General features: G+C 39.4%; 1 protein-coding gene across 11 annotated transcripts in view; it reads right to left on the reverse strand.

Moving 5' to 3' along the window:
* Positions 1 to 26,028, reverse strand: part of OSBPL8 (oxysterol binding protein like 8) — a 96,567-nt gene that overhangs the window by 40,233 nt on the left and 30,306 nt on the right. For 3 of the 11 annotated variants that reach the window (XM_065040958.1, XM_065040947.1, XM_021298127.2), the window contains 2 exons: positions 21,386 to 21,491; positions 12,952 to 13,089 (listed from right to left, as the gene is read on the reverse strand). In XM_065040958.1, coding sequence (XP_064897030.1) covers positions 12,952 to 13,042 — 91 coding nt within the window. In that variant the 5' untranslated portion in view covers positions 13,043 to 13,089; positions 21,386 to 21,491. Of the gene's footprint in view, positions 1 to 4,116; positions 4,602 to 12,951; positions 13,090 to 16,134; positions 16,172 to 17,975; positions 18,083 to 21,385; positions 21,492 to 26,028 lie in introns of those variants that run through there. The other 8 variants (XM_065040916.1, XM_065040907.1, XM_065040901.1 and 5 more) reach the window with 6 other exon arrangements.

The following is a 26,028-nucleotide window of genomic DNA, read 5'->3' on the forward strand; positions in this document are numbered from 1 at the left end:
TCTTTCAAGTCTCAAATTTCTATTGCACAAGACATAACTCGTGAGCTATGTGGCTTCCCTATTGTGGTACACTAGGGAATCTGAAAAGGGGGCCCATGTTTTGTGTTACACAGCCGTGTTGAATTTCCCTATACAGGCACTTAACTAGCTAGTTTTCATCAACTGATTACCATGGCTTAAATGAACCAACTTCTATTTTAAACATAAAAAAATCCCAGTAAATTGGCTTTGAGACTAGAAATCAGCTGACTAAAACTGCTTTTGTTGGCAGCTATCAGAAAAAAGTCAAATAAGCTCTTCATAACCTCCATCATCTGCTGCTCGTTAGATCAGCTGCTTCTTTGCCCTGATAACTACAGTGCATGACCACCCTCTTCCACATCTGGAATTTCCTTCCTGTGTGGAGGTTCTCTTCTAATCCCATTTTCCCCACCACACCTTATTTCTGACAAAATACATTTAGAAATCTCCTGTTTCCTGGAAAGCAGAAAAATATGACACTAAGAACTGGCTTGAAAATAAGAACTGGTGTTCTCCTTTGCTCCATACTAGTGGGCTCCTCTTCTTACAAAGTGAAACACATCCCACAAATTAAACCAATGGTAGTGTGAATCTGATTAATCCTCAACTAATAGTGTTTACTGCAGCTGCTTATGGAAAGCAGTGTACTTACTATTTGCACTCAGTAATTTCAGTTCACACTGGCTCAAGGATACTACAGTAGACTGAAGTATTTTATAACCCCTATAAAAGGTTTTCACTGTGTAGACTGCAAGTGCATTAGTACCTATAGATAAACACACTAAGACACATACAGAAAACACTGAAAATAATTTTTCTAATTATGAAACTTAGTAGTTTCCAGGATCCTATGAATCACGAGAGCTTCTTCTAATGTCCCAATACATACCAAGGAAACAAAGATGTAACTGAAAAAAAACCAAGTAGGAGCCATCAATAGAAACCATTATATGTGATAAGTAACCTTTACTTCTTTTGTACAAGAAGTGAAAACCTCTATTCACTTGGGCAGAAGGAGGGGGAGAAACTGGATGAGCACGTTGTGTGTTCAGGCCTGTTTCCATTTACCCTTTACTGTGTCTCGTACTTCTTTCAGCTGAAGTGCTCCTTGTCCAGATGTCCCAGAAGGAACAGAAAGAGCAGTTGAAAACTTAATAAGTGAATGGTGGGACAATGAGGAATAAATGCAAGGAGGGACAACAGGACAACACTACTTCTTTTCTCTCCTTTTTTTTTAAACAAACACAGCTCCACATCTTTTCTCCAAATCTATCTTCTTAACGACAAAACAGCACAACTACGTTGGTCCAGATCTCTTCAGAAAACATGTTTTCTTTTTTCTAATCAAGAGAAAGCTGCAGTAGGAAAACTCCCCTTACACATGGAAGGAACTGTATCCTCTCATTACAGACCCATCTTGCCCAGTTAATGGATCTGTTATCTCATCTTTCAGACTCCCGGCTATGACCCTGCCCGGGAACATTCTGCTGACACTGGTTATCGGGACATGTCTGTGTCTCGCACTGGAACAGTGGGGTGGCACAGGCTGACTGGAGGCTCCGCCATCAGCCACCAAACTGCTTCAGCTGCATCGGCCTCCAGCCAGTCCAGCAGGTTCTTCCACAACAGAGTCTTCTCTGCCACCTCATGTTCATGTTGCTAAAGAGTGGCTAGACATCCCTGGGGTTGCAGAAATGATGAAATCCTGAAGAAGTTTTCCCCTTATTTCCCTCCACACCCTCTCAGGTCCCTTGGCCACTGTTCAGGTAGCCAAACTGTAAATGAGAACAGATGGAAAACCTCTTTCCCCTTGCTATGCCCCTTTTCTCCATTTAGAAGTGAAACTGCAATCTTTGGGTAGATAAAATAACATTATCTATACTGAAATTCTTAATATTTCCCTTCTCTGAAGCTATCTCCCAACCAAGGAAGCCGTTATCCAGGTATTTAGACCTAATACCTTCTGCTTCAACTCCACAGCAATGTAGGAGAGACAGACTCTGTGCCTTATGCCAAAATATGACTGTCTCACCACTGCAAAGGAGGAGAAAAGGAAAAAAATCTAATTTAAGCTTCCTCCTTCATCCTCCTCCCCACCACCAAGTCATTGTCATATTTCACTTAAATCCGCCGTGGTAAACCAGTTAATTACATGCTGTAAAAATTCACTACTTCTCTACCCTTTCAACAGCTTGTGATTTACTATACCTGCTAATACTTGCATATACATGCTCATTTGCTTCAACTACTTCAAAGCCATATATGTTACTAGAGAGATAGCTGACACACAACTGAAAGGCTGTTAGATAGAAAGGAATCTGTAACATTTAAAAAAAGTGAGAATTCTTCTCCATGGTGTGATTCTAAGCTAAAGTTTATTGTAATTCCTGAACATCAGCCTGCATTATCAAATGTGTTTCTATTCTCCACACGTTTAGCAGCCAAAGCCCTTAGAAACCCTTTTAAATTCCCTGCAATAAATTTGATTCCTGAAAGGACACAGAGGTACTTTTAAGTAGTTGGAAGTGCTTTTATTTGCATGTTCTGCACATGGCATGAAGAGGTGCACTTCATTAGCCAACACATATTAGACAAAAAAGAAAAATCCTTTTTCCTCTTCTCCCCTCCCTGAAAATAAATTCAGACAGAATAGGTCAATCTACTGATAACACTGAAATTAGTATCATTCATTACATGATCTTAGACTAATGTCCTGGGAAGCCTTCTGTTCTTTTGATATCAGTTCCCAGTGCCTTAATAATTGCTATACTTAGAAAATGCACTAATATACACAGCTTGGAAGTTTACGCAGCTTCAAAATACTCACAAACAGAACTATAGCCAAGTCCACCTGCAGAAGTCAGACTGAGGTGAAAAGCCTAAATAAACAAGAAAGTATTTGCATTCAAGCCTAAATGCATCAGGTGTGTGCCACACTGCATCTGTACATGAAAAACATCAGGTTCCTCATAACAAAAGTTAAGTACTTCAGGAAACTTGGCACTAGACTAAATATGCCACTGAAAGGGAGAAAAAGTCTCCTGGTTTCTCTGTTTTACGTAACACACAAATCAGTATGAAGATGGAAAAAAATCCATGACTGAAATATTTAGTTCATCTGTCTCAGGGAGAGTGAGGGAAATCTATTCTCAGTCAATCTGTTGACTGCCTCTTTAGAGGAGGAAAACTTATGTCTTGTATACATTTTTCTAAAGGACAAAATGCATTTTTCATATCAGCTACTCAATCAAGGCTTCTACTGAAGTAGTAAATGCTGGCTGAAAAACAAATAACAATCCCATGCTTAAAACATTTTTCCAGGATATTGCCTGGGGGAAAACTCAAATCTCAAATACGAAATAAAGGCAAACAGAAGACGTGCAATTTCAACAGCGCATTAACACTTTTGAAAAAGTCTGGTTTTAGTTTTAAAACATTTCTCCAATTGAAAAATATTCACAGCTGAAAAAAACATAGGCTTATCAAAAAGACCTCTCTGAATTGTACAGATAAGAATTGCAAGTGTGGAAAATGAACTTAAGTCAAATACATTCTGAACTACCCAACTGAGGAATTTTAAATATAATAATCCTATTTATATAGATTTTAGAAGTTTAAAATAATGAACACATTATACAAACTGATACTGATGCAATACTACAACTAAGAGTATATCTAGTGATGCAAAGTAAAAAAATACTCCTTTTCCCCTTCGAGGTATAAAAGCAAAACCTTAAACCTTCTTAAAACCAAGCTGTAAAAGCTAAAGGCAGAAGGAAGGAAAACTGATGGTGTAGCGGAGAAGACAGAAGCTTTTTAGACTTGCCCTTCGAAGTCTGACAATAATTTGCCCTGACATCTTGACAATGCTGTTTTCCAGTAGAATTCTCCCCCCAGCCCAGCAGAAGAAAAGCTCATAAATAATTCTCTGCATGCAGCATACACTCTTTGCAATACGCAGAAAACAGGAAAAGCCAACTACCACACTATCATACCTATAAATGAGTTTTATGCAACACTTGACTTTTGCACATTGACTTTAAGTGTAAGTGTTTTTCTCCTGTTTAACAAAAACAATATCAAAGATACACTTGCCTTCAGACACCAATATTTGATTCAGAAAAAAGACATCTGAACCACGACGCTACAAGTAGTGCTGGCAATTTGCAGTGCCAAGTTTCACCAAATACTCTTCTGTCCTCTGGTGTTCCCAAGTCGAGCGCAGTCCAGCTGAGGAGCAATTCCAGAGGCTGAGAGTAGTTATGAATGAACACCAAGGCTCCCAGTGCAGCTGTACTGGGCTGCACCTCCTCACTCACTAACCCTCCTACACAGCTCCTCCTACCCCTAGTAAAGAGCCTTGCTCACTGCTCAGGCATCAACAGTTTTCATCTCAGCCCTTATGAAATTCTCCAGGTCACAGTTCAGGTTTAAGTAGGCGAGCTCTGCACAGGTTGTCAAGGAGAAAAGAACTTGCTTGAGAAGTTTCGCAGTAATCAGCCCTGCTGTGCCTTTCAGATCCAGTGCCACGCTTTCATAAAGCTGCAGCCCACACAGAAAGGAGAACCTGCAATTTACCGAAGCCACAAATACAGGGTGGAGCAGCATTTCAGAAATGGCAAGTTTTAATAAACACATAATGACTTGCAGAGGGGAATGTGCCAGAGAAGGCCTTGCAGTATGAAAGCAGGAGGTCAAGTTAATAGACTCAGGAGACTAACCACCCATGCAGAACTTAAAATGTTTCATGAGAAATTCGGTCCAGTAACATAAGCTAAAACCAGATTATTTAGCACTCAAACTCCTTTCTTGTTTACTGTGACTAAAACCTCGCTACATCCCGTTTGAGAAAAGCATCACTAAAGCTATTTCAAATAATTTGCACAATTTCGCAGAACTGGGGCTTCACCTCCACAAGGTACGTTCCATTATAAAACCATGAAGTGACCATCTGTGTCACTGAGGCCGGGTTCCCTGCAGCAGCACAACAGATATTAATCCAGAACTATCAAAAGAACAAGCAGTCCACGTGGCTCCTATATACTGCTGGTTACAAAATACTTCCTCAGCATCAAAACACAAAGTAAGACAAATTAAAACATCTCTAAAGAATACAGCAAGAGAGACTCAGGCTCTCCAAGGGCAAGGGTTTGCAAGGTTTTAGACAGAATTCCCGCACGTCAGGAGAAAGTAAAAGCATTAACGTTTTTCCAAGACATTAGATGCACTTAGTCTGCATAGAAGATGCCTGAATTCAGAAGTCATATTTACTTTTAATGTGGCAGAGTTAAAAAATAAGCTTGACAGAGAGTCTCACAAGCCCTTTAGCAGTTTCCTCTCTAGTGCTGAGGCAGTGAGACAGACTTATGCAAAGACAAAGTAAGGTAAAAAAGTATGACATGCTCAGCAATAAGTCGCTCTTACTGTGTCAAGAAAATCAACTATTTAGCCATTCTTTAGTTTATCTGTTGAAAGGACAGATATAGTGTAGGGAAACGAGAGACTGCGTGAAGCTACTTCCATGGCTAAGTCTGTCTAGATGCAGAGGGTAAAGTCAAAGGAAATACGAGAAGAAAACCAGAAACATTATCAAAGACTAGATATAACCCAACTACCCAGGAAACAGCCTGATTTGGAACCAGACAGATTGGCAAGATTTTACCATCTGCAAGCCAAATACCATTATCAAAAAGAAATATTAACATATTGAAAATGTTTGTTGAAAGAAAAGCCAGAGCTGGCATGTAAAAAGTGATCAGTATTCTACCAGTGGAGTCAAAGCCTCCCCCGTGCTCAGTGCGTGCATCTGCTACAACTGCAGACATGCAGGATTCCTCTCTTCTCTCTGGCTCCAACAAGGTGCCTCTCGGCTTAAGCTTCACTCTCCTGCACCCACATGAATGAACAAGCTCTCGCCACCTCCTAGCAGAAAGTTGGCCAAAGCACTGAAGCCAAGTGGCCATCTTGGGAAGAGCCGCTAATATTTTGAAGAGGCTTCGAGTTCACTGACACAGGGCTGGATCTTTCCTTCCACTGGACCACCATAATCCCTTTTTCCCCTAACAGCTGGTAGAATCACAGAATGTCAGAGATTGCAAGGGACCTCAAAAGATCATCTAGTCCAATCCCCCTGCCGGAGCAGGAGCACCTAGATGAGTTTACACAGGAATGTGTCCAGGCAGGTTCTGAATGCCTCCAGAGAAGGAGACTCCACAACCTCCCTGGGCAGCCTGTTCCAGTGTTCTGATACCCTCACTGTGAAGAAGTTTCTTCTCAAATTTAAATGGAACCTCCTGTGTTCCAGTTTGTACCCATTACCCCTTGTCCTATCATTGGTTGTCACCGAGAAGAGCTTGGCTCCATCCTCCTGACACTCACCCTTTACATATTTATAAACATTAATGCGATCACCCCTCAGTCTCCTCCAAGCTAAAGAGCCCCAGCTCCCTCAGCCTTTCCTCATAAGGGAGATGCTCCACTCCCTTATTATCTTTGTTCCCCTGCGCTGGACTCTCTCCAGCAGTTCCCTGTCCTTGAACTGAGGGGCCCAGAACTGGACACAATATTCCAGATGAGGTCTCACCACGGCAGAGTGGAAGCAGGAGGAGATGTGTGATACATGTCCAGAGCTTCTTGCACACTGACCAGCAGCGAGCCAGAACAGGGGTGACATGTCAGGAGCTTCAGATATTTCTTACCCTCTGGAAAAACAAAATGTGCTGCCATTGCTATCAACTGAGCCAAATACCTGTAATAAATGTTTTTTTTAAGGCTGAAATTTGTACAGTTTTACAGCAAATTGCCTTACAATTGTTAGCTGCCTCAGGTAGACAGCAATTTTCTTGGCCATTATCATCCTATCATGCTGAAGGCACCTCATCATTTCAGTAGTTAGTAAGAGTTCTTTAGAACCTAGTAATGCTTGAAAACATCTCTTTTTCACTCTCCATCTTCTCTCACATGCAAAAATAGCTAAATTTCTATTTTCTCCGCAAATGCAGCATCCTACAGACTGAGATCAGAGCGCGTCCTTTAGACATCTACTCTGGAGCGAACAGCGTTTCTTACAAGCTCAGCACAGCCAAAAATGTCCTCATTCTCTACCAAAAGCAGCTTCCCCTCCTGCTTTCTATTCATTGTGATCATCATCGTTATTGGCAACCCTGTAATTCCACTTCCACTGTCAATCCACCTCCCCACACCTAAGTCACTTCTGTTACTCAGTTGAGTAACACAGAATACATTTTAATCATAATGCAAACTGAATTATCAGCTACTACTCGGCTGGAAAGTAGGAGCAGGTCCTGTTTATCCCAAGCTCCTTCTGGGCACACACTTCACTGCTTACCTTCACTTGACGAGCTAATTAAACAAGAAAACCTACAAATCAAAACAAAGCAGAGGACAGCAAGGTGCTGTTAACTTAGCTCAAAGATTTACATTACTGTAAAATATCTCCTCCTTACTCTTTATCATCCTAACACACTTTTCTCAGATACTACTCACATTTTCACCCCATCTACATCTCGTCAATGCTTTGGATAAATGTATGAAAAATACTGAGTCGAGTTCAGGAGCCAGGAAGCTTATCTGCACGGGTCACAGTTCTCCACATGAAATACAGAAACTAGAGCTCCAAAATCCTCATGCATTACCTTCCTGCTGAGTTGCCCGCCTTAAAGTATGAAATACAATACTGTCACCACAAGCACCGCTGCTATTTGTTCCAGTTTAAGTACAGGTGATACTCCCGATTAGTGACACCTGCAAATGAGAGTCCTCATTCAAAGCCACAACAGCTTAAAACGGCAAATTTTTTCTACAATGAATGCTGTGAATTCTGCATTCTTCTTCATATGGATTTTCAGCTCCTCACACTCTTAAAAAACAAGCCCAGAGATTACCTCCCAAACAAAGAAATACATACATAAATTACTACCAAGTGAAAAATTAGGAAAGCACTTCATTGTGTATACTTTGTAACATGCACTTGAAGGCACAAAAAGTACAACAGCACAATCTTTCATTAAATAAAGCCATGAAGAGACAATACGAATACGGGTAAAAAAAAGTCAGACATTTTCAAATGTGTTATTACAGTATTTTTGATATTACTATCTTAGATTTTTCTTTTTACCAGAAGTACAGCTTATTTTTATTTAAGGATTATTTATGTTAGAAAATATTAAAAACCCTCTCTGAGGAGGGTTTTTGGAAATTTTAAGCAATGACTAATTCTATATTAATCCATTTTATCAAACAAAGCAGTATCCTGATGTAAGTCTGAGTTAACAAGATTTACAAGAATCCAATTTACCAGGGATAATTTGTGTAACAACATAAACAGCTTACATCAGCAAGCAGAGTTCTGTTCTGCAACTTTTGAAAATGCAGTCTTGGACTCAATATTTTTCATGTACATTTTTTAACTGTAAAAAATAGCTTTGTCAATGATTCCTCTTGGTTGCATTTATGGTAGGATAAAAAAAAAGTAAAAAAAAAAGCTTGATAATAGTTGTTTGCCTATTAATGGTTAATAACATTTTCAACCATAGAATGCAAACACACTGTTCAATCTATGTATTAACTGCTCCAATTGAAAGAAGTTTTAGCAGTCCTAACATCTATACGCACCACACTTCCAAAAATGTTGTCTGTGTGAGCTGGCAAGGCCACGCTACCTCACTAGAGCCTAAAAACACACCATAGCACAAATACAAGCAAAGCTTTACAGGAAAAACTACCTCCCCAAATGCATTAACATTTCCATCAAAAGGCTACTGAATTATTTGGGTCAAATTCCAAGGCTGACAATTCTAAACAAAATACTTAGCAAAAAACACCGTACGATCTTCTAGTATGTTCAAAGCACAGAGAAGTAGAAAGGTTTCATTGCCCAGCAGATAAGGCAGAAGAAAACCAACATCAATCTAAACACAAACATACCAGAAGGTAACATTCAGATACAATATACAGCATTGACGAGTTAGAGACAGGACTAACTTGGCAGACGTTATAAAAAGACAAATAAAGACTTCAAAATAATTAAAGGCTGCATGTAGGAAAAAAGAAAGATTTCGTTCAGAAAGTTTGATCAATCATGGTTTGATCATTTCCTACCCTGATTTGAGAAGCAAAGTAATCCACGTGAATGAGCTGTTGAGTGAAAGGGTCTAGGAACCCCTTTCTTCAACACATACAATGAAAATTGAGGAAAACCATTGAAAGTGTTGAAGATCAATTCAACATGGAGCTGCTCAAGGCCACCGTCACAAGGAGTTCCTGAGTTACAATGCTGAGAAGCTCCATAATCAGCAAGCTTTCCTTTGTGTAGCTGAGCTTGGAGCTCCCCTGAAAAGCTGCATTGCTGGCTTTGCAGAAATGCTGGTACCACAGAGAATGCGAAAGTCTGTCTAGGTAAGACAACTCTGTGCCTTCATTAAACCCTTCTTTGCAAGCCACGGATGCAAAAAGCTAGTTTTTAGGTTTGTTTTGATGTCCCTTGAACCTCAATACATCTGAGTGATATGAGCTTTTGCAGTAGATGGCACTTGGATTTTGGTATGCTCCAGCTTCAAGTCACTGATGTTTTATAAAACAAATTGTAATTGCTGCATTATGATCAGATTTGATCTTAATTGATCTTACTTAACTAATGATGGGTAAGGCAGAAATCAGTTAAATCCACAATAATTAAAATTACAACTCCATCTCAGGGCCAGTGCTATATACAGCTGAGTTAGCCTTCAACACTAAAATGCTGAACTGGCTATGTAAACTGGTGAGCACAATAAACAAGAATAATCCACACCATCAGATTTTCTAATACATTTCTGTCAAACAACCTTGCTGAAGGAAGCGAGTCTGATCTCCACACCTTTAAAGGCCAGTCTATAGCCTAAAAGATAAGCTAGTTTTCAGCCTCAGAATAAAGGACAGCGTATCTTGAAGAATCTTAAAAATATTATGTAAAATAAGAAGGTGAAACTTCTTCCTGCAAACATGATGCAGAACAATGACAGTATAAACAGACTTGCTGAATAATCACTAGGTCATGCTGCCAGATCAAGTTGTTCTCTATATTCATAAAACAGACCTCCACTGGCCTCCACAAAGAAGATCCCCATCTCTGGCTCAGAGGACATACCGAGTTCCACCTCACAAGAATGAAATGAACAAGGAATGAATAAATTATGTTTTAAACTAAGAAACCAGTCCAAGAAATTCAAAGCTTTCTGAAGTCCAGTGCTGTGGTCACATAAATTAAAACCCAGTATTTATACACAGGAGCACTTAGAATCATAAAATACATACCACTTACAACTTCAAGGTGACACGTTACATGGTTTACTCTTGATTCCTAATAGGAAGCCCAGATGTAAAATGTTTAGCTCCACTCCCTCATATTAAGACTCAAGTTCTCATCTGCTTTTAATCATACTTGCAATACTTTTAGGTAGGATATTCCTTAAAACACAAGCAGAAGACACAAATTAAGCTTGTTCCAGCAGATTTTCCAGGTGACAGGCCCTGAGCATGCCTCTCCCTGGATTGCTGCTGGCCAGCCAAAGAATCTGGCGCACGTGGTGGAGTTTCCCCACTAACACCAAAGCATTGGTTTCTCCAAATATTGCCTCTTCACAGGTTTTATTTCATTGCAACTCATTTATTTGTAACCACAAGCTCTACACAGAACTGGTTTTGCCACAAAGGCTCTTTTATTCAGGTAGCAGGAAACACAACTTAGGTAATGGTGGCCAAACAGCCTGCAACAACATCCAGATGTCCAGCAGCAAAAGGCAAGTACCCATGTCAAAGATCCCACTTATATACATTTACTCAGTTCTTTGTCGACTGCATCATATATATTTTCTGTTTCAATTCTATTTTTCCTGCGCCTAGCAATTTTTTGAATTGTTCATTTACATTAGCCATCTCTTAAGGATGGATTCAGGTACCAGTGACTGAAAGTATCTCCACTTTGTTCATAGTAAATGCCTTTAAATACTATATCTAACCACTTCCTATATTTCAGAATATTGTAATCATACAATACTACAGGTATATTGTAAAAACCTTTGCCAATTAGACTTCAGTTACAATAGTCAGCCTCAAGTACCCTACCACTTTAAACTCTGTTCTGCTTCACATTTTCAGGCTTGCACAGCACCTCTTTTTCCCTTTGTAACAAGCTCACATTTTCACCAGCACTGTAATTTCCCTGTAGGAATAACTGCCACAGAAAAAAACACCCAGCTTCTAAATGGGTCAACCACCTTCATGAAAATCAAACCTACAGCTCCCGAGCCACAGATTGGCTAGAGGTTAGTAATCCAAGGTTGCTGAAGCCTAAACCACATCACACCTTTTCACTAATAAAATTGACTGCAAGCCAAATTAATTGTTTAGTGAAACTACAGTCTCATTTCTAGTAGCACTCCAAGTCAGTGATCACTGATGCTAAAAAAGGCACAGATACATTTAACCAGCTTTAAACCATTTATATAAGCTCTGAAATAATCAGAGGGAACAAAATCAGGAGATTCAATATCTCCAAAGAGTTTGAGTAGCACAATAAAGTCTTAGTGCTTTTCAAGCCCGTTTTAATGACTTTACTATGAATGAAAGCCTTTAAAAAGGCACAACAGTATGCTTTTTCAAATTAGGGGGAATAGCAACATTAAAAGTAAGACTTCAATATTCAAATACACTTACGTAACTACAACATTTGTCTACTAAGGGATACAACACAGTACATAGAATAGCTAAAAATTCCTTTAAACATACTAAAAATTACAAAAAAAAGTTAAAATATATATATATATATATATATTCTACAGAAAATAATTCCAGCCTAAGCATAATGCAAGTCAGAGAACACCAAGTGCTGTTCCAGTGAGATAAGAGCAGCTTTTAGAAAAATACATCAGTGCTTACTGTGGGTAGCACTGAAAATACCACCATAATACTTCTTGAAATGGACTAAAAGACTCAGATTCAACACGGTAACAACTATCTTTGGTTTCAAAGTTTTTTTTTTCCTCTGGACAGCATCGAATGAGAAAACTGGAAAACGATTCAAAATTAACCCGAAAAACTGCCTTAATTATTCTGATGGACTAATATCATACTTTGACAAAGAAAACTATGGGAGTTAGAGAGGCCCATAGGAAAAAACATCTCAGGAACACTACTCATGGCAAGAACTAATGGAAGCATAGACAACAAAGCCTGAAGCTTTCACTAAGGACTCCACACAGCATAACAAATGTGCCTAATAATATCCTAGGCAATAAGACAACATCAGTAGTTTCAAATGCAAATAAGAACAAGAAGAACAACTATGGCTTGGTTTTGGTTTTGTTTTCTAAACAGACTATCAACAGGTCAGGTCTACTGAGGAGTTTCACTTTGCATCCAATCAGTTCAGGTGGCTCCACTGAGATTTTACTTTCAAGAGGGTTCATAAGGCAGAAGGACTGTTCGAAAGCTGACAAAAAGCAGGGTTGAAACTTCATTTTTTCCTTATCCTGAAGAAAAGGATATTTCAGTAGAAGTAACTGTCAAAAATTTTTTACACAAAGGTTCCAGGCTTAGTTGGTGTATCATAATACCTTTACATAAAGACACACCTTTAATACTTGAAACATTAATGTGAACACCAGTTACAGGATTACACACAGATAATGATCTACTATTACGTGGACTGTTCTCCAACAAATCATAGCATGCTTTAATAAACTAGTGCGTCAGGTAATGCATTTTTTCTGTCTCAGATTAAAATATAAGGATACAAAGAATTACATACAATATTTCAATGTGTTTTCTTCCTTACTTCTTTATTGTGAACCAACATTTGGAACAGATAATTAATATCAGCATTTACGTTCTTCAAAACCTCTGTAAAAAAAAAAAACAGCTTTGTCTTACCATGGTTGTGGGGAGTTCCTGGGCTGAGAGACGGCTGGAGTAACTCTTTGGTTGGAGTAAAATAGACTTCTTTCCCCTGGCGCTGGCTCATTTTTCCTGAAGTTAATAGCTGTGATTCATCGCTGTTTGTTACCACTGCTGAAATACAAAATGGATGCTCATTCGATGATGTTATGTGCTTGTGCATAGATTTCTAATAAAAACTGCACTCATATATATGAAACTGGTATTCAAATGCTGTCTTGTGAAATTTTTCATTCCAGAAAATGAAGATTTCAAACCAGAGATTTGCTTTGGAGGGGGCAGCAGAAAGGATCCAGCAAGACTGGTCTAAGACGTGAGGCAGAAGATGAAAACAAAAACTAGGGGCAATTAGGAAAAGCTGCTACTGAATATAGATACAGCACTGAGCTGTTACTTAACTTCTGAAATCCTGTTTTCTTTGCCACTTTTGTGATAGTTCTTGATTTAACTAGCCACAGAACAGCTGACCTGGGAAACAGCTTGCCAGATCAAGCTGTGCTACCATCCAGAAAGCCAAGATTAACATGTACATACATCACAAGAAACGAGTCTTATTAATAAAGATCATGCATATAGGGAAAGGTTTAAAGCGGAAGAATTATTCTGCTTTAAACTTATCAGTCTGAAAGACTCATTGGACGTCTTCTAGCTATTTGTAAGATCACCTGGCCAGTCACCTTGTTCATGGTGTCTGTACATGTCCTTAAGCTGCACACAAGAAAACTGCACCTATTCCAGTAGCAGAAGGACGCCTGCCTCAGTAACACCTGTCCTGTGGACACATATACACTGACAAAAAGCAAGTAGAGACAAAAGATGTTTACCAAAGAAGAGCCTGCCTAAAAGACTGGAACTTATGACATGGCTCATTTTAAGAGTTCCCAAGCTTTCCTCACTTTCAAAAGCTTTGCAGAAGATCTAGTCTAAACAAACAAGTTCCATTTTCTGGATGGAATCTGCAAAATACAAAGGCTCTCCTCTTAGCTTTATTTCTACTATTATCACAGTAATGGAGACTTCTTTTTTTCAGCAAAGCCTAGCATAAACACAAGGCAGTATGAAGAAAGCAAGGATGTCAGGATACCCACCTGTACTATTTTTCTACATCAGATAAACCATTTAAAGCTCTGCTCCAGACAAGCCACTGCCTATGCTGACTGCTGTTCAGGAAAAATATGTGAGGAGATCGACAAGGGAGGTGAAAAGCTCATTTTACCAGTTCAGAGTTCAAGTCTGTCAGAGCCAGAAGGCCAATACTTAAAAGTAGTGACTTCGTTCTTCTTGTTGGACCACCAAACTAGCTTTTTTTCCTGCAGCTACAAGTGAGAAGAAAGGAGAGAAGGGGGGGAGTTGCTGAAATCTTGGGAAAGGACTCTACCACAAAAGGTCTAGTATCTGAAATAAAAAATGAAAGTAAAGGTAGAAAAAAGCTGCTTCACAAGCTCGCACAAAATGGATCTTTGCGAGTGCAGTGAACTACACTCATTTGTTTTAAAGTTTTAGAGGCACCAAAGTAGAACCAACTTTCAATCAACCAGCTGAAGGCTACTCTGGAGAGCCCCTGGCCACATGGCCCTGCAGGGCTGGGCTTTCACAGCTCAGCTCCTGGGGGTGCTCCTCGCCCACCACACAGCTGGCCCTGTGGGACACCCACTCTACAGCGAGAATTGCACTAACCACCTTCCTCAAGTGACCTGTGCTGAAAGCTGATTTCTGAATGGACAGCAGACACCACTGCTAACTTTGTTTTAAGTGTTGGAAGTGATAATTTCTCAGGTGGTACTTGCCAGTAACTTGGAGCGTAAGCAAGCTCTGCACCCAAGTTTTCCCCAAGCATGAACTGAACTCAGTGATGTTAACTCAGTAGCGCCCACAGGATTACAAACTTCAAGTTCACTATTAGATCCATGCTCCTTTGTCAGTCTGCAGGCTTGATTCAGGTCCTGCAAAGACTGCTAGCCCTGTCAGAAAGGCTCCTTTCCTAGGAAACATAGTTTGTGTATCGCCTAACATAGAATATCTTGTGGTAAGCACTTCGCACGCCTGAGGATTTAGGATGAAATTCTTAAATCAAGTGGGGTCTGGAGAAATTCAATCTGAAGGATGATGAGCAGGAGAGTTTTAAAATCTCCTTTTTATACAAAGCATTATGAAAGTACTAAAGGAACAGAAATAAGTTCATTAAGAAGATAAATGTCTATCTACGCTGTAGCAGCCACTAGGAAGAAGTTTTCCTCCTCCTCCAAAATGCCTCATCCTGATGCATAGATGGAAACAAAGAAAGCTATTTCAAGGAAAAGGAAAAAGGAAAGGGGAGAGGAAGGAGAAAAGATATGCAAGTAGCAAACAGGAGTTTTCAAATGCCATTGAATCAGACACCTAACACTCAAAAGCAGATCTTTTTAGCAGAGCAGATGTAATTAGTACATATTAATTGATAATTGGCTGCTCTTTATAGCCTCTGAAACACACACACAACCAAACAAACAAAAAAAGGAAATAAGAAAGAATTTCCCTTCCCCACATAGGCAAACTCTTAACCCCAGGCAAAATTATTTTGCCAATCATACGATCATACCACCACCTGTTAACAAATGGCACTAATAAAGTCTTTGGCTGGATGGATGCAGATACATAGACACACTGAGTTTTCCCTATCACCACACCAGATCCAGTCCTGATTTGAGTATTACAGTATACGCACCTGTTCATTTCTGAAGATGTAAATTCATTGAAATTAAGCATATAGCATTATAAACAGACAAGCTCAAAAATAAAACTGTCTCTGAACCACTATTACCATGTCTTTATTATTTATACTGCAATAACATCTGAAGGTTTCATTTCAAACTCATAAATATATCTTCTCTTCCAGATAAGTAATTTAAAAGATGTATTTTTTCCTAGCCATGACTGGGAGAGGTGAAGAATAAACTTTTCCCATTAAAAAAACCCCAAACAGTTAAAAGCCAGGAAACATTTAGATGAGTAGTATGCCAAGTAAAATATGTTTCCAACAGTAAATTTTCATTGTGCTTCAGCTTCTTAACTACAAAACAAAAGAAAACCTAGTATTTAGCCCAGCAGCCTGTGTGCAAAGATCTGTACTAACTCTTAGGAACACGTGCAAACATAGTGTAGGAGAGGGGAGTCACTTACTTGATGGTCCATGAGAGTCTCTTGTATCACCATGATGCTGTGTACATACACAATTGGAGAATGAAGAACAGCAAACAAAAAAATCCAGGCCAGGAAGAAGCAAGTGCACAAAAGCAGCAGCAGCGGGAAAGAAGAGGGATAATGAAAACAGTGTTAGTTTGTACCTAAAATACCACATGCACCTCAATACCAAAGACAAGACCTCAAGAGACTAAGCAGTTCAGAAAAGTTGAAGCAACAAAACTGACAAATATGCTTATAGAGAAGCCGTTCTTAGAAGCTGTCATCGTATATGGTTAGTCAACAGCAACTACCCCAACTGCTAATTCTGAGTGTAACATCTCCATCAGTGCTCTACTGCTCATATGGCTTGGATACGCAACGTATTTTAAAACATTTTCAGCTGGAATGCTTTCAGAAAAATAAAGCTCTGAAAAAAGCTGAAATAACACAAGAAATGTTTCCAAAACTGCCCCGCTTCCAGATAAGTGTTTCGGAAAGACAAAAACTTTGAAGCCATCAATACTGTGCAAGCACCCATCAATGGCAGATCCAAGCCCAACTGCTTTTGCACACAAACTTAGCCACATTTTCAGTTTGTCTAGAAACACAGGCAACATTTTAAATTGCTTAGGATGCAAGACAAGCAGTGTAGTTTTAAAGTTAAGAGGACATTTTATATTTAAGTATTTCCAAAGAATCAAGTTGCATAAAAAATCACCTCTGTCCCACTGAATGCATCAAATATAGGCACTACAGGAGAGTAATTACACCATAACAGTCTGTACTCCTTTCTGACATTTTATTTGGAATCTTTTATAAATCATTGCCACTCAAGGCCACAATCAGGACTAAGATGTCATTGTGCTCAGCCATGTACAGATGTAAGGTAAGCTCCACCTATGTCTTAAAGGTTTTACTACATTTGAAATCCACTAATAACAGAAACAGAGAAAACAAACATGCTGATCATCGTGACCATTTTATCCTTAAAAATAAAGTAAATCCAAACATGCTGTATCTTCTGCATCCCAAACAAAACACCTCTGCTCCATAAAGGAGATAAATCCTTGCTCTGGTTTAAAAAGGATCCAGTGTTGCCTCTAAACAGCAGGAAACACGAAAAAGAGAAATAAAAATCTTAGCAAGCAGCAGTCTTGTCTAGCACTCCTTATCTCAAAACACAGATTTTTATTCCTCACAGCTGCCCAGGGCTGTTAAATTGACACTGCAGCATGCAAATACAAAGTACTGCAATAAGAATACAGCAATTGCAGTATACAGCACTGGAAGGGAGAGGGAACCCTTCCTTCATAATTTTGCACTTTCTGGAAAAGAACTTGGTTAAACAAGAGAAATTGAAATAAACTTTAAGTGAACTTAGTAAACAACCTTCTGTTCCTCCAGAAACTAAATTTAGGTCAAAGAGGGAAACATTGTTAAGGGAATCCATGAACTTACCAGACAGGTTTAGGTACTAGTACATGAAAACACATTCAAGAATTCAGCAGTTTTCAAGGCAAAGTGTTTGTTTTTAATATACAGGCAACATACTGCTGACTAGTAAACAATCTGTGTTTAGAGTGGACCTGTATTACCCTACATTGGTTTTAGATTCAAGAAAATAGTGTAAAGGGAGCAAGACAAAGGAGTCTGCAGCAACTACATAGATCCAGCAACCGACCGAAGGACCGGGAACACTGCTATTCAGCACTGCTTTGCTTTATTTCACACTAAAAGCTGGAAAGCAAGAGAAGATAATTGGAAAAATAGTTAACAGACATATAGGATGAGAAGTTTCTGAGTCTCAGACAGCACGTTCACTCGCAGTGCATACTTACACGTTGAAGAAACACAGTGAAAAAGCACCGCAGCGGGTCCTGTCTCACCTCCTGCCTCTCAAGCAGCCTTGACCAAGATACAACATGACACCACAGAACAGGGCAACCTGTCACCCGAGACGATGCAGGGGCTTTTTATGTAAATATTTTAGCATTGCATGGTTAATCCTATGAACTGGTACAAACAGCTCCTACGCCAGAGGCTGAAACACAAGCCTGTCCTAACTCTGGCCCTGATCTTCTCCAACAGACATTCTGTTTACACACCAAACTGCCTCCGTTGCCGGTCAACCCCCTCTCTCCATTAAAGCTACTTGGGCCTGTGTATTTTCCTAAAGCCTGTAAAATATATATTTCTAAATATTGATGTGAGATGTTAAGATACTGAAATGAGACTATTTCGGCCTAAAAAACCTCTTCACGTTCCAATAGCCTATTGCACCTATTGCAATCTCCCATGATTTTTGTTCTAAATATAAAAAAAAGTACAAGAAACATGCACTTATTTCCAGAGACACAGCTTATCCTTATTTTCACATTTATTTAATTGATTGATTACAGAACAAATCCTTTGACAAGGGAGGCTCGCAACACTACGTGATTGATTTAGCTAAAAATGTTATGGCCAAAACATACAAAACCCAGCCCTCCTCCCAGTGAAGTCTGAGATTAAGGAATAAAACCAGCAATATAAACCATCACATGAGACAGCAGCCGTAATTCCGTTTTCATACAAAAGAAGCTCTATGCTTCAGAAAAGTACTATTTTTAGACATTAATTTATCAGAAATAAAGCTTATAACAACTGCTACTAAACCTTAAATTACATCTGCCAACTAGTCATATAAAACAAAATCCTTTTCCTGGTAAAGATTAGGGTACAAGCAAAAACACGTGTCATGCTGGCATGTCTGAATCTCACACCACAAAAGATAAGTTCCTTAAACATACTTACTAGATTTATAACCTAAACCTACAGCTAAATTCTTAATAGAGTTTAAATGCATGTTTTAAAGCCAAGTCAGAGTTTTCACCCCGCTGAGGACAGATTTTTTTTTTCTAAAAAGCAGTCTCTAATATGTGTAAATCTCTAAGATTAGTCATGTTACATTTAAATTCAGGTCCAGTAACCCAACCTGCAAAGCTGATCAGTAAAGGACCTCTATTCAGTGCTTCCAGTGAAAAGGTTGGGTTTATGTCTGCTTATGTATTTAAATAGCAAAGACGGACTGTACAAGTTATATCAAGGGCAACATATCTATGACATACATGTTTTGGTAAAAATTAGAGCCAACTAGAAAGTTTCCTAGACAAATCATTTAGAAGAAGACTGATTTACACAGAACACTCCCATGTAATGTCCTGAGTCCTGGGCCAGTGAGGCTTGTTTAAACTAAATTACTATTTTATGGAAACATAGGCAAAAACTGTTCTCAAATAAGGACTCAAACCGAAGTGCCTAGTACCTTGCACTGTTTTAATTGTGTCAGACTCCAAAAATAGTTTGCTGAGCTTTCATAACATTTGTATTCAGATACAGTGTACATCAACCTAATTATTAGACAGGAAATGCATTTCATGCAAAACTTTTCTTCTTAGACTGATTCTGGAAATAAAAGCCCACAATATTAAGCATTGGGATCTCCTCCTCTATTTTTCTTTTACATGCAAGTCAAAAACACATTATAAAGCTGACATGTCTAAAAAGGGCTTTTTCAGGGTATCTATCTCCTAGAAAACCCCTTAAGGACTTAGATGGTATAGCAAAATGTTGATCAGTGTTCTTTATGCATGTTTGAAGCTCATAGATTTAATTAATTTTAATCAGGCTTTGAAAAAAAAAAAATCAGATTGCAGCTAAAAGTCTGGAATACTGAACAATCTCAAACATGACCCTTCAAAAAAATTCAAAATTCTGGGAAGTGTGAGCATTTACATACACTTAAGGTCTTCAGAGTTACTGGATCCAGCCTCTCTTAAAATATTTTTATAAAAAAATATTTGGGTTTCAATTTTTTTTACTACAGTGTAGACCAGACCAAGTATATCAGACTCGCAGATAAGGTTTCAACTATGTTTTTAACATCTATAGTACAACACATAAAACCTCACATTCTAACTGCAATTAAGACAGACACCACTAAATGATACTTTGGTGAGAAATGCTTAGAGAAGCCAATCACAGGACACCAGCAGCTTAAAAAAAACATTCTGAGATGACACTTGAGGTGCCTAAGCACATAGGATGAAAGGCAAATCTGTCCTTGCACTTTGCATTCTTCTGCAGCAGACTTCCTAAAACACACAGAGCCTCATTTCAGGATACCTTCTTCAAATCATGCTATTGCGAAGGCATGTCACAAAAAGAAAACCAGCACATTTCAAGTTACTTCAAAGTTTTTTGTAAACTGGTACATTTATTTTTTATGTTAGGAGATACTGAGCACAGCAAATGAATTGACAGGGTTTTGTTTTTTTTTTTTAATATCCTATTACACAGGTGATAGCTGATACTCATAGTACATTATGCCTGGGCTATATATGCATTGGCCCTGCAACAAATCAATGAATTTGTTGATTACAGAAAGAAAGCCAATGATTTTCTTAATGCACTGCAAAATAGCTTGTCTCCGAATTCATCACCTAAAATGAAAACAATAATAAAACACTTGATCAAATTAATAGCTCTATGTAGTAGCTGAACCACCACAAACAAAATTTGTCACTAATGAGGTGTTAAACTTGAGCTTCACCTCAGTTTCAGAAAAAATATCCTGTTTTGCCTTTGGGAGGCAGTGCTTTATATCAGAAAGCAGCTTTGGAAACTAAAAACCATTTCCTGGTGCAGCTTTGAAAAACGCTTTCCCATCAAGCAGGTTGTGGAAAAATTAAACTCTTAAATAATTTCAACATTATGATGATGATAAAGTGTCATAGCACCCACCAGCCCTTCCTGGTTTTAAACTGTGCTAAGAAAGAGCTGGTATTTTCACTACTTCAGAAATTTTATAATCCACACAGATTATTAACTCTTATCCCCGAAATGACTCTAATAATACATAATTATCACTCCTCCTGCTTTTTCTGCTCATCTTTCCAGCAAGAAATACATTGGTTTTCCTTTTTGTCCATAGTCACTAATCAGTAAAGTGCCACTTGGTAAGACTGAGCGGAACACCTTTTTCTTTTCAGATTCAGAGACACCAAGGATCAAATCCTAGAACCAAATGTTTTTTGATATCCAGCCCTCTTGCCAGGAGAACCTAACACATACATGATATTCCAAATGCATTCACCAGAAAAGCACCAATTCAAACCAAACTAGAACAGACTCAAGCTACTCAATCCTCTCCCTGAAAAAGCATCATCATGTTCATCTGATTACATGCAGTCCCATTCAAGTTACTTACTGAATTTCTATCTAGTTCCCCGTCAAGCGGAGCAGTTTCCATGCTGAAAGGGGGTGCTGTCTGTCTCTCCGCCAGTTAGAGTTCTTCCATCCTGCTACTTGGGACCCTGGAAGAGGAAAGAAAAACATAATAATTCATTTCCACTGGCTGAACTCCATTAGGGAGCTACACTCTCTCCTCTACATTTTAAGACAGCAAATAGTAAAATAATAAAAATAAAATAAATAAATTGTAAGCTGTGCATATTGTGATTCCTTGCAAAACATGCACATTACCCATAAAAACAAACTTTTTAGGAATGGAGAAGATAGTTTCAAATAAAAATGACGAAAACAAAAACAAGCATTTACTTTCAGCCATACTTGCAACCAATAAGGAAGAGCTATGTTGTAAAAACATGAGAGAAGAGAAAAAAGGAAAAAAAAAAAACAACAAAAAAAACCAAACTCAGAGTTTCACAATTTTTGCCACCCGGTATTTCCCCTTGTTCCAGGGTCTCCAGAAACACACCATTCCTGCCCCACAGGCACATACAGGCTGTTTGGATACCTAAAAGCTATTTTGGCGTAGTTAGAGCTTAGGGCTTCCCAGCATAATTCAAGAAACAGCCACATTTTGGCTTTGTGGAACAGAGACACAGAAATTAAATGCTTTGTGTAAACCAACACCCTCTGTGGCAGAGCAGGCACTCAGCTGGTGGTCACCACATACAGCCAGAAAGCAATGCTTCCTTCTTTAGATGTGGCCTATTTACTTTTTTTTTGCTAGAGAATGAAAGTTACATTAAACATTAGTATTCGCACCATATTCGAAGTCACTGGTGTGATGAGAAAACGGCCTGGAATCAACCAAATCTTGGTTAAAAAACGTGCCTTTAACTGTTCATTCCCGTCACGGGTTTGAGGCGGGAAGCTGATGGGGATGGGATGGGATGCTTGCAGAGGTGTTCACCCACAGCCCACTGCTCTGCCTCTCTCCCATCAGCACAAGATACAAATGGACACAACAGCTGTAAACTGGCCTGTTCCAAAGGGAACAGCCAGCATCCCACAGGAGAAAACCCTGGGTCCCACCGAGCACAAAGCCTCCCACTGCCCTCCAGCCAGAGACAGTGTGTGATCAGAGGATTAGCCCAACGACAGTTTGGGGATTGTTTCTTTCTTTCTTTTTGTCTTGGGTGGGGTGAGGGGCCAGGAAGCAGCTAAATAACAAATCAGATTGCTAAACCAATGCTTGTGTAAGAGCAGGGGTAGCATAGAAACAGTGACCTTTTCTTTAAGGTGTGGTGTTAGTGTATTGTGCTTAGGGTATATACCTCAAGCTACAGCTTCAGCTCAAGCTTTAGCAGAAACAAATGAACTGAGGACAGAAGGGTGAGGGGGGTGAGGTGGGAGGAGGCATCACAGCCCCTCCAGGGAGCCTATGGAGCATCCTGAGTGCAAGAGAACAGGGAAAGGGGAAGGGCAAGGAGAGGAATGGGAGAGCACACAACTGGATCTTGCAGTTCAAAGGCTGCCTCAAGAAATACACACTCATAAAAACAAATCTCACTATAAAGAAAACCATTTGTTCAACTGCTTTCAGTGGTTTTGTTATCATATTTTTGTTCTTCTATTATGTAAAGCACATTTGGAATTAAAAAACCCTTAGGAAGAACATACAGTGTTAACACACTATAGCAAGTTACCATAATGTATGCGACTAACACACAAAAGGAAGCATTAATGAAAAGTTTAACAAGAAGACTGTGTGCTAAAGAAACTGCAAAGTCAATAGTTCCCTAGACTCAGTTCAAAGAACTGAGGAGGATCTTACTCAAGTACTTGAGTAATTACCAAGGTGGCATGTAACAGGGAAATGTGTGGCTAGATGTTTTCTTGTGTAAAAAGTTAGAAACAGTAGACATCTGAAGGGAGATGACTACAAGAGATTAATTTGCATTAATAAAATGAAAAGGAGGATTACCACAGAAAAAAGGAATTCACCCCAGAAGCTCTGTTTGCCGGCACCACAACATGCACCTTCCACACAGCAGCCACAAGGATGCAGAATTGGGTGCCTCTCGGAGGCTGCTCCTTGTCAGCTCTACCCCCAGCACCCATCTGAGGCTCTATTATTAGCAGGCAATTCAGCAACACCAGACTGCATACATATTCAATTTACAGAAAGACCAGGCTCTCTTAAACAGGATGAAAAATGAGTGGCATTGCACACTGTTATTTCAAGTAGTTAATCAGCTTTTTTAGTTATACAAACTTGCAACCATACTCAGTTATCTGAATAAACAGATCTTTCCTAACACAAGAACACTCACCCTAAAACAGTTTAAAATTCATCTCTGTTTTTAACGATCATTTTTTAACTTACGATTTTTATTCTCAACACTCCCGGTGTTTTTTGTTCCTCTGTGTGTTCACGTAACCACAGTCACTACATCCCTCCCTTATCTCAATCTCAACAGTAGTATCATCAGACAGGTACTCTGATGTCTAATTCTTAGCAGTCACAGTTGTGCATGGTCCCCAAGAAACCTCATAATCCAGCAGTCCTGAAGACTGCAGAGATGTTATGTGGGAGAGAAAGAAAAAATTGCGCTTGCTCGTGTTTGAACAGGCATGCAGAGTAAAGCAGCAAAGCTGGGGCAAAAATAGTTAAGGCCAACCTTCCCCCACATTGCTTGGCTTATGAGCAGGCAACCAGCTTGGCTTATTTTTCTTGGCAAAATGAAGACTGAAACCAAACAGTATTGCTTCTGAAATATGCCAAAATAAATATCAAGGAGGGGAAAAGGATCTCTCAGCAAAACAATATCGCCAAAAAGTCAAATAAGCATGAGCTTTGAGAACAGATTTATTTTGAATTGCAGAATGCTTCCAACCATCCAAGCCTCAAGGCTTTGAAATTACTTCCCAATAAATGTAGGGAAGGGGAATTCATATATTTATTTGCAAATACAGCCAGGTTATTATGAGGGGTACTTCCACGAGTGAGCTCTTTTCTGCTTCTGCTGACCCAGCCATTAGCTTTGAGGACACAACCCCGAATCTAAATCATCTTTTTAGCTTTTGGTGGACATTTATGACATGCCTTTGCTGCTCCCTCCACATTCACAAGTATTTGCAATCTGGTTCTCTGGCTGGTTTGTTTAGGGTTTTAATTAACAGATGATCCTACTTCACAGTCACAACTCTTAAGAGCTTGAATGTTCAGAAGAACACATGCAAACTATTTGTAAAGAACTCGAAGCTTGTATCCCAGCTAATCACCTATGTTTCTTTCATACACAATGGATACAAACTGGAACTTAGAAAGGTACTGCTTATTTTAAAGCAGCTGTTACAATCAGACAAATTATGCTGCAAAATAAGGTATTTCTCTCCAACTGTGAAGAGAATCTATGGTGATCAGCTCAGAAACATGTATTTAAAACATAAGGGAAATGCATTCTACTTGGCACATGATCAAAAACCTGCCATCTTAACATCTGTATTTCATCTTGATTTATTTTAGCAGATTGCATCAGCTATTGGTAGTTTTTTTTTAACAGTCTGGTTTTCAGTTCAGTGCACCTTAAGAATAGGAAAATCCTGCTTGGATATCTGATAAAAGCAGAGGACAACATACAGCAGTGAAAGCTAATACTCTGTGTGAACAGAATTTCACCTATCTATACATACGCATACTCAAATGTTTTATGCGACTTCCTCCCTCCTTCCTAGCTCCCACCCTTAAAACAAAACAAAACAAAAAAATCTCAAAAGTATGCCTTGGATCCTGCATTTGGGTCACAACAACTCCAGGTAGTGCTACAGGATCAGGGAAGAGTGGCTGGAAAGCTGTGTGGCACAAAAGGATCTGGGAGGATTGACTGACAGATGGCTGAACATGAACCAGCAGTGTGCCCAGGTGGCCAAAACGGACAACAGCATCCTGGTGTGCATCAAAAATAGTGTGGCCAGCAGGACAAGGGAAGTGATCATCCCCTTGTACTTGACACTGGTGAGGCTGCACCTCAAATCCTGTGTTCGGTTTTGGGCCCCTCACTATAAGAAAGACATTGAGGTGCTGCAGAGAGTTCAGAGAAGGGCAACAAAGCTGGTGAGGGGCCTGGAGCACAAGTCTGATGAGGAGCAGCTGAGGGAACTGGGGCTGTTTAGCCTGGAGAAAAGGAGGCTGAGGGGAGACCTGATCACTGTCTACAACTCCCTTGAAAGGAGGTTGTAGCATGGAGGGTGCTGGTCTCCTCCTAATGCAAGAAATGATAGGGCAGGAGAAAATGGTCTCAAGTTGCACCAGGGAAGGTTCAGATTGCATATTAGTAAAAATGGGGGGGGAGGTCGAGTGCATCCGCCACAGGTTGTCAAACGTTGGAACAGGCTACCCAGAGAAGTGATGGAGTCACCATCCCTGGAGGTGTTTAAAAGACCTGTAGATGTCAACTTGGCACTAGCAGACTAACAGACTCCATGATATTAAATGTCTCTTCCAACCAAAATGATTCTATGATTCTATAATGTTACATGATATTCCCTGAGGTATAGTTGCATAAGTCACCCAGCAAAAACAGCAGACACCAGATGCTTTGGCCATGTCAGAAGTCTCTGGCTGCATACCTTTATTCACACCTTTACAGACAAGTGGAC

The sequence above is a fragment of the Columba livia genome, chromosome 1, assembly GCF_036013475.1.
Source record: "Columba livia isolate bColLiv1 breed racing homer chromosome 1, bColLiv1.pat.W.v2, whole genome shotgun sequence".
NCBI lineage: Eukaryota > Metazoa > Chordata > Aves > Columbiformes > Columbidae > Columba > Columba livia.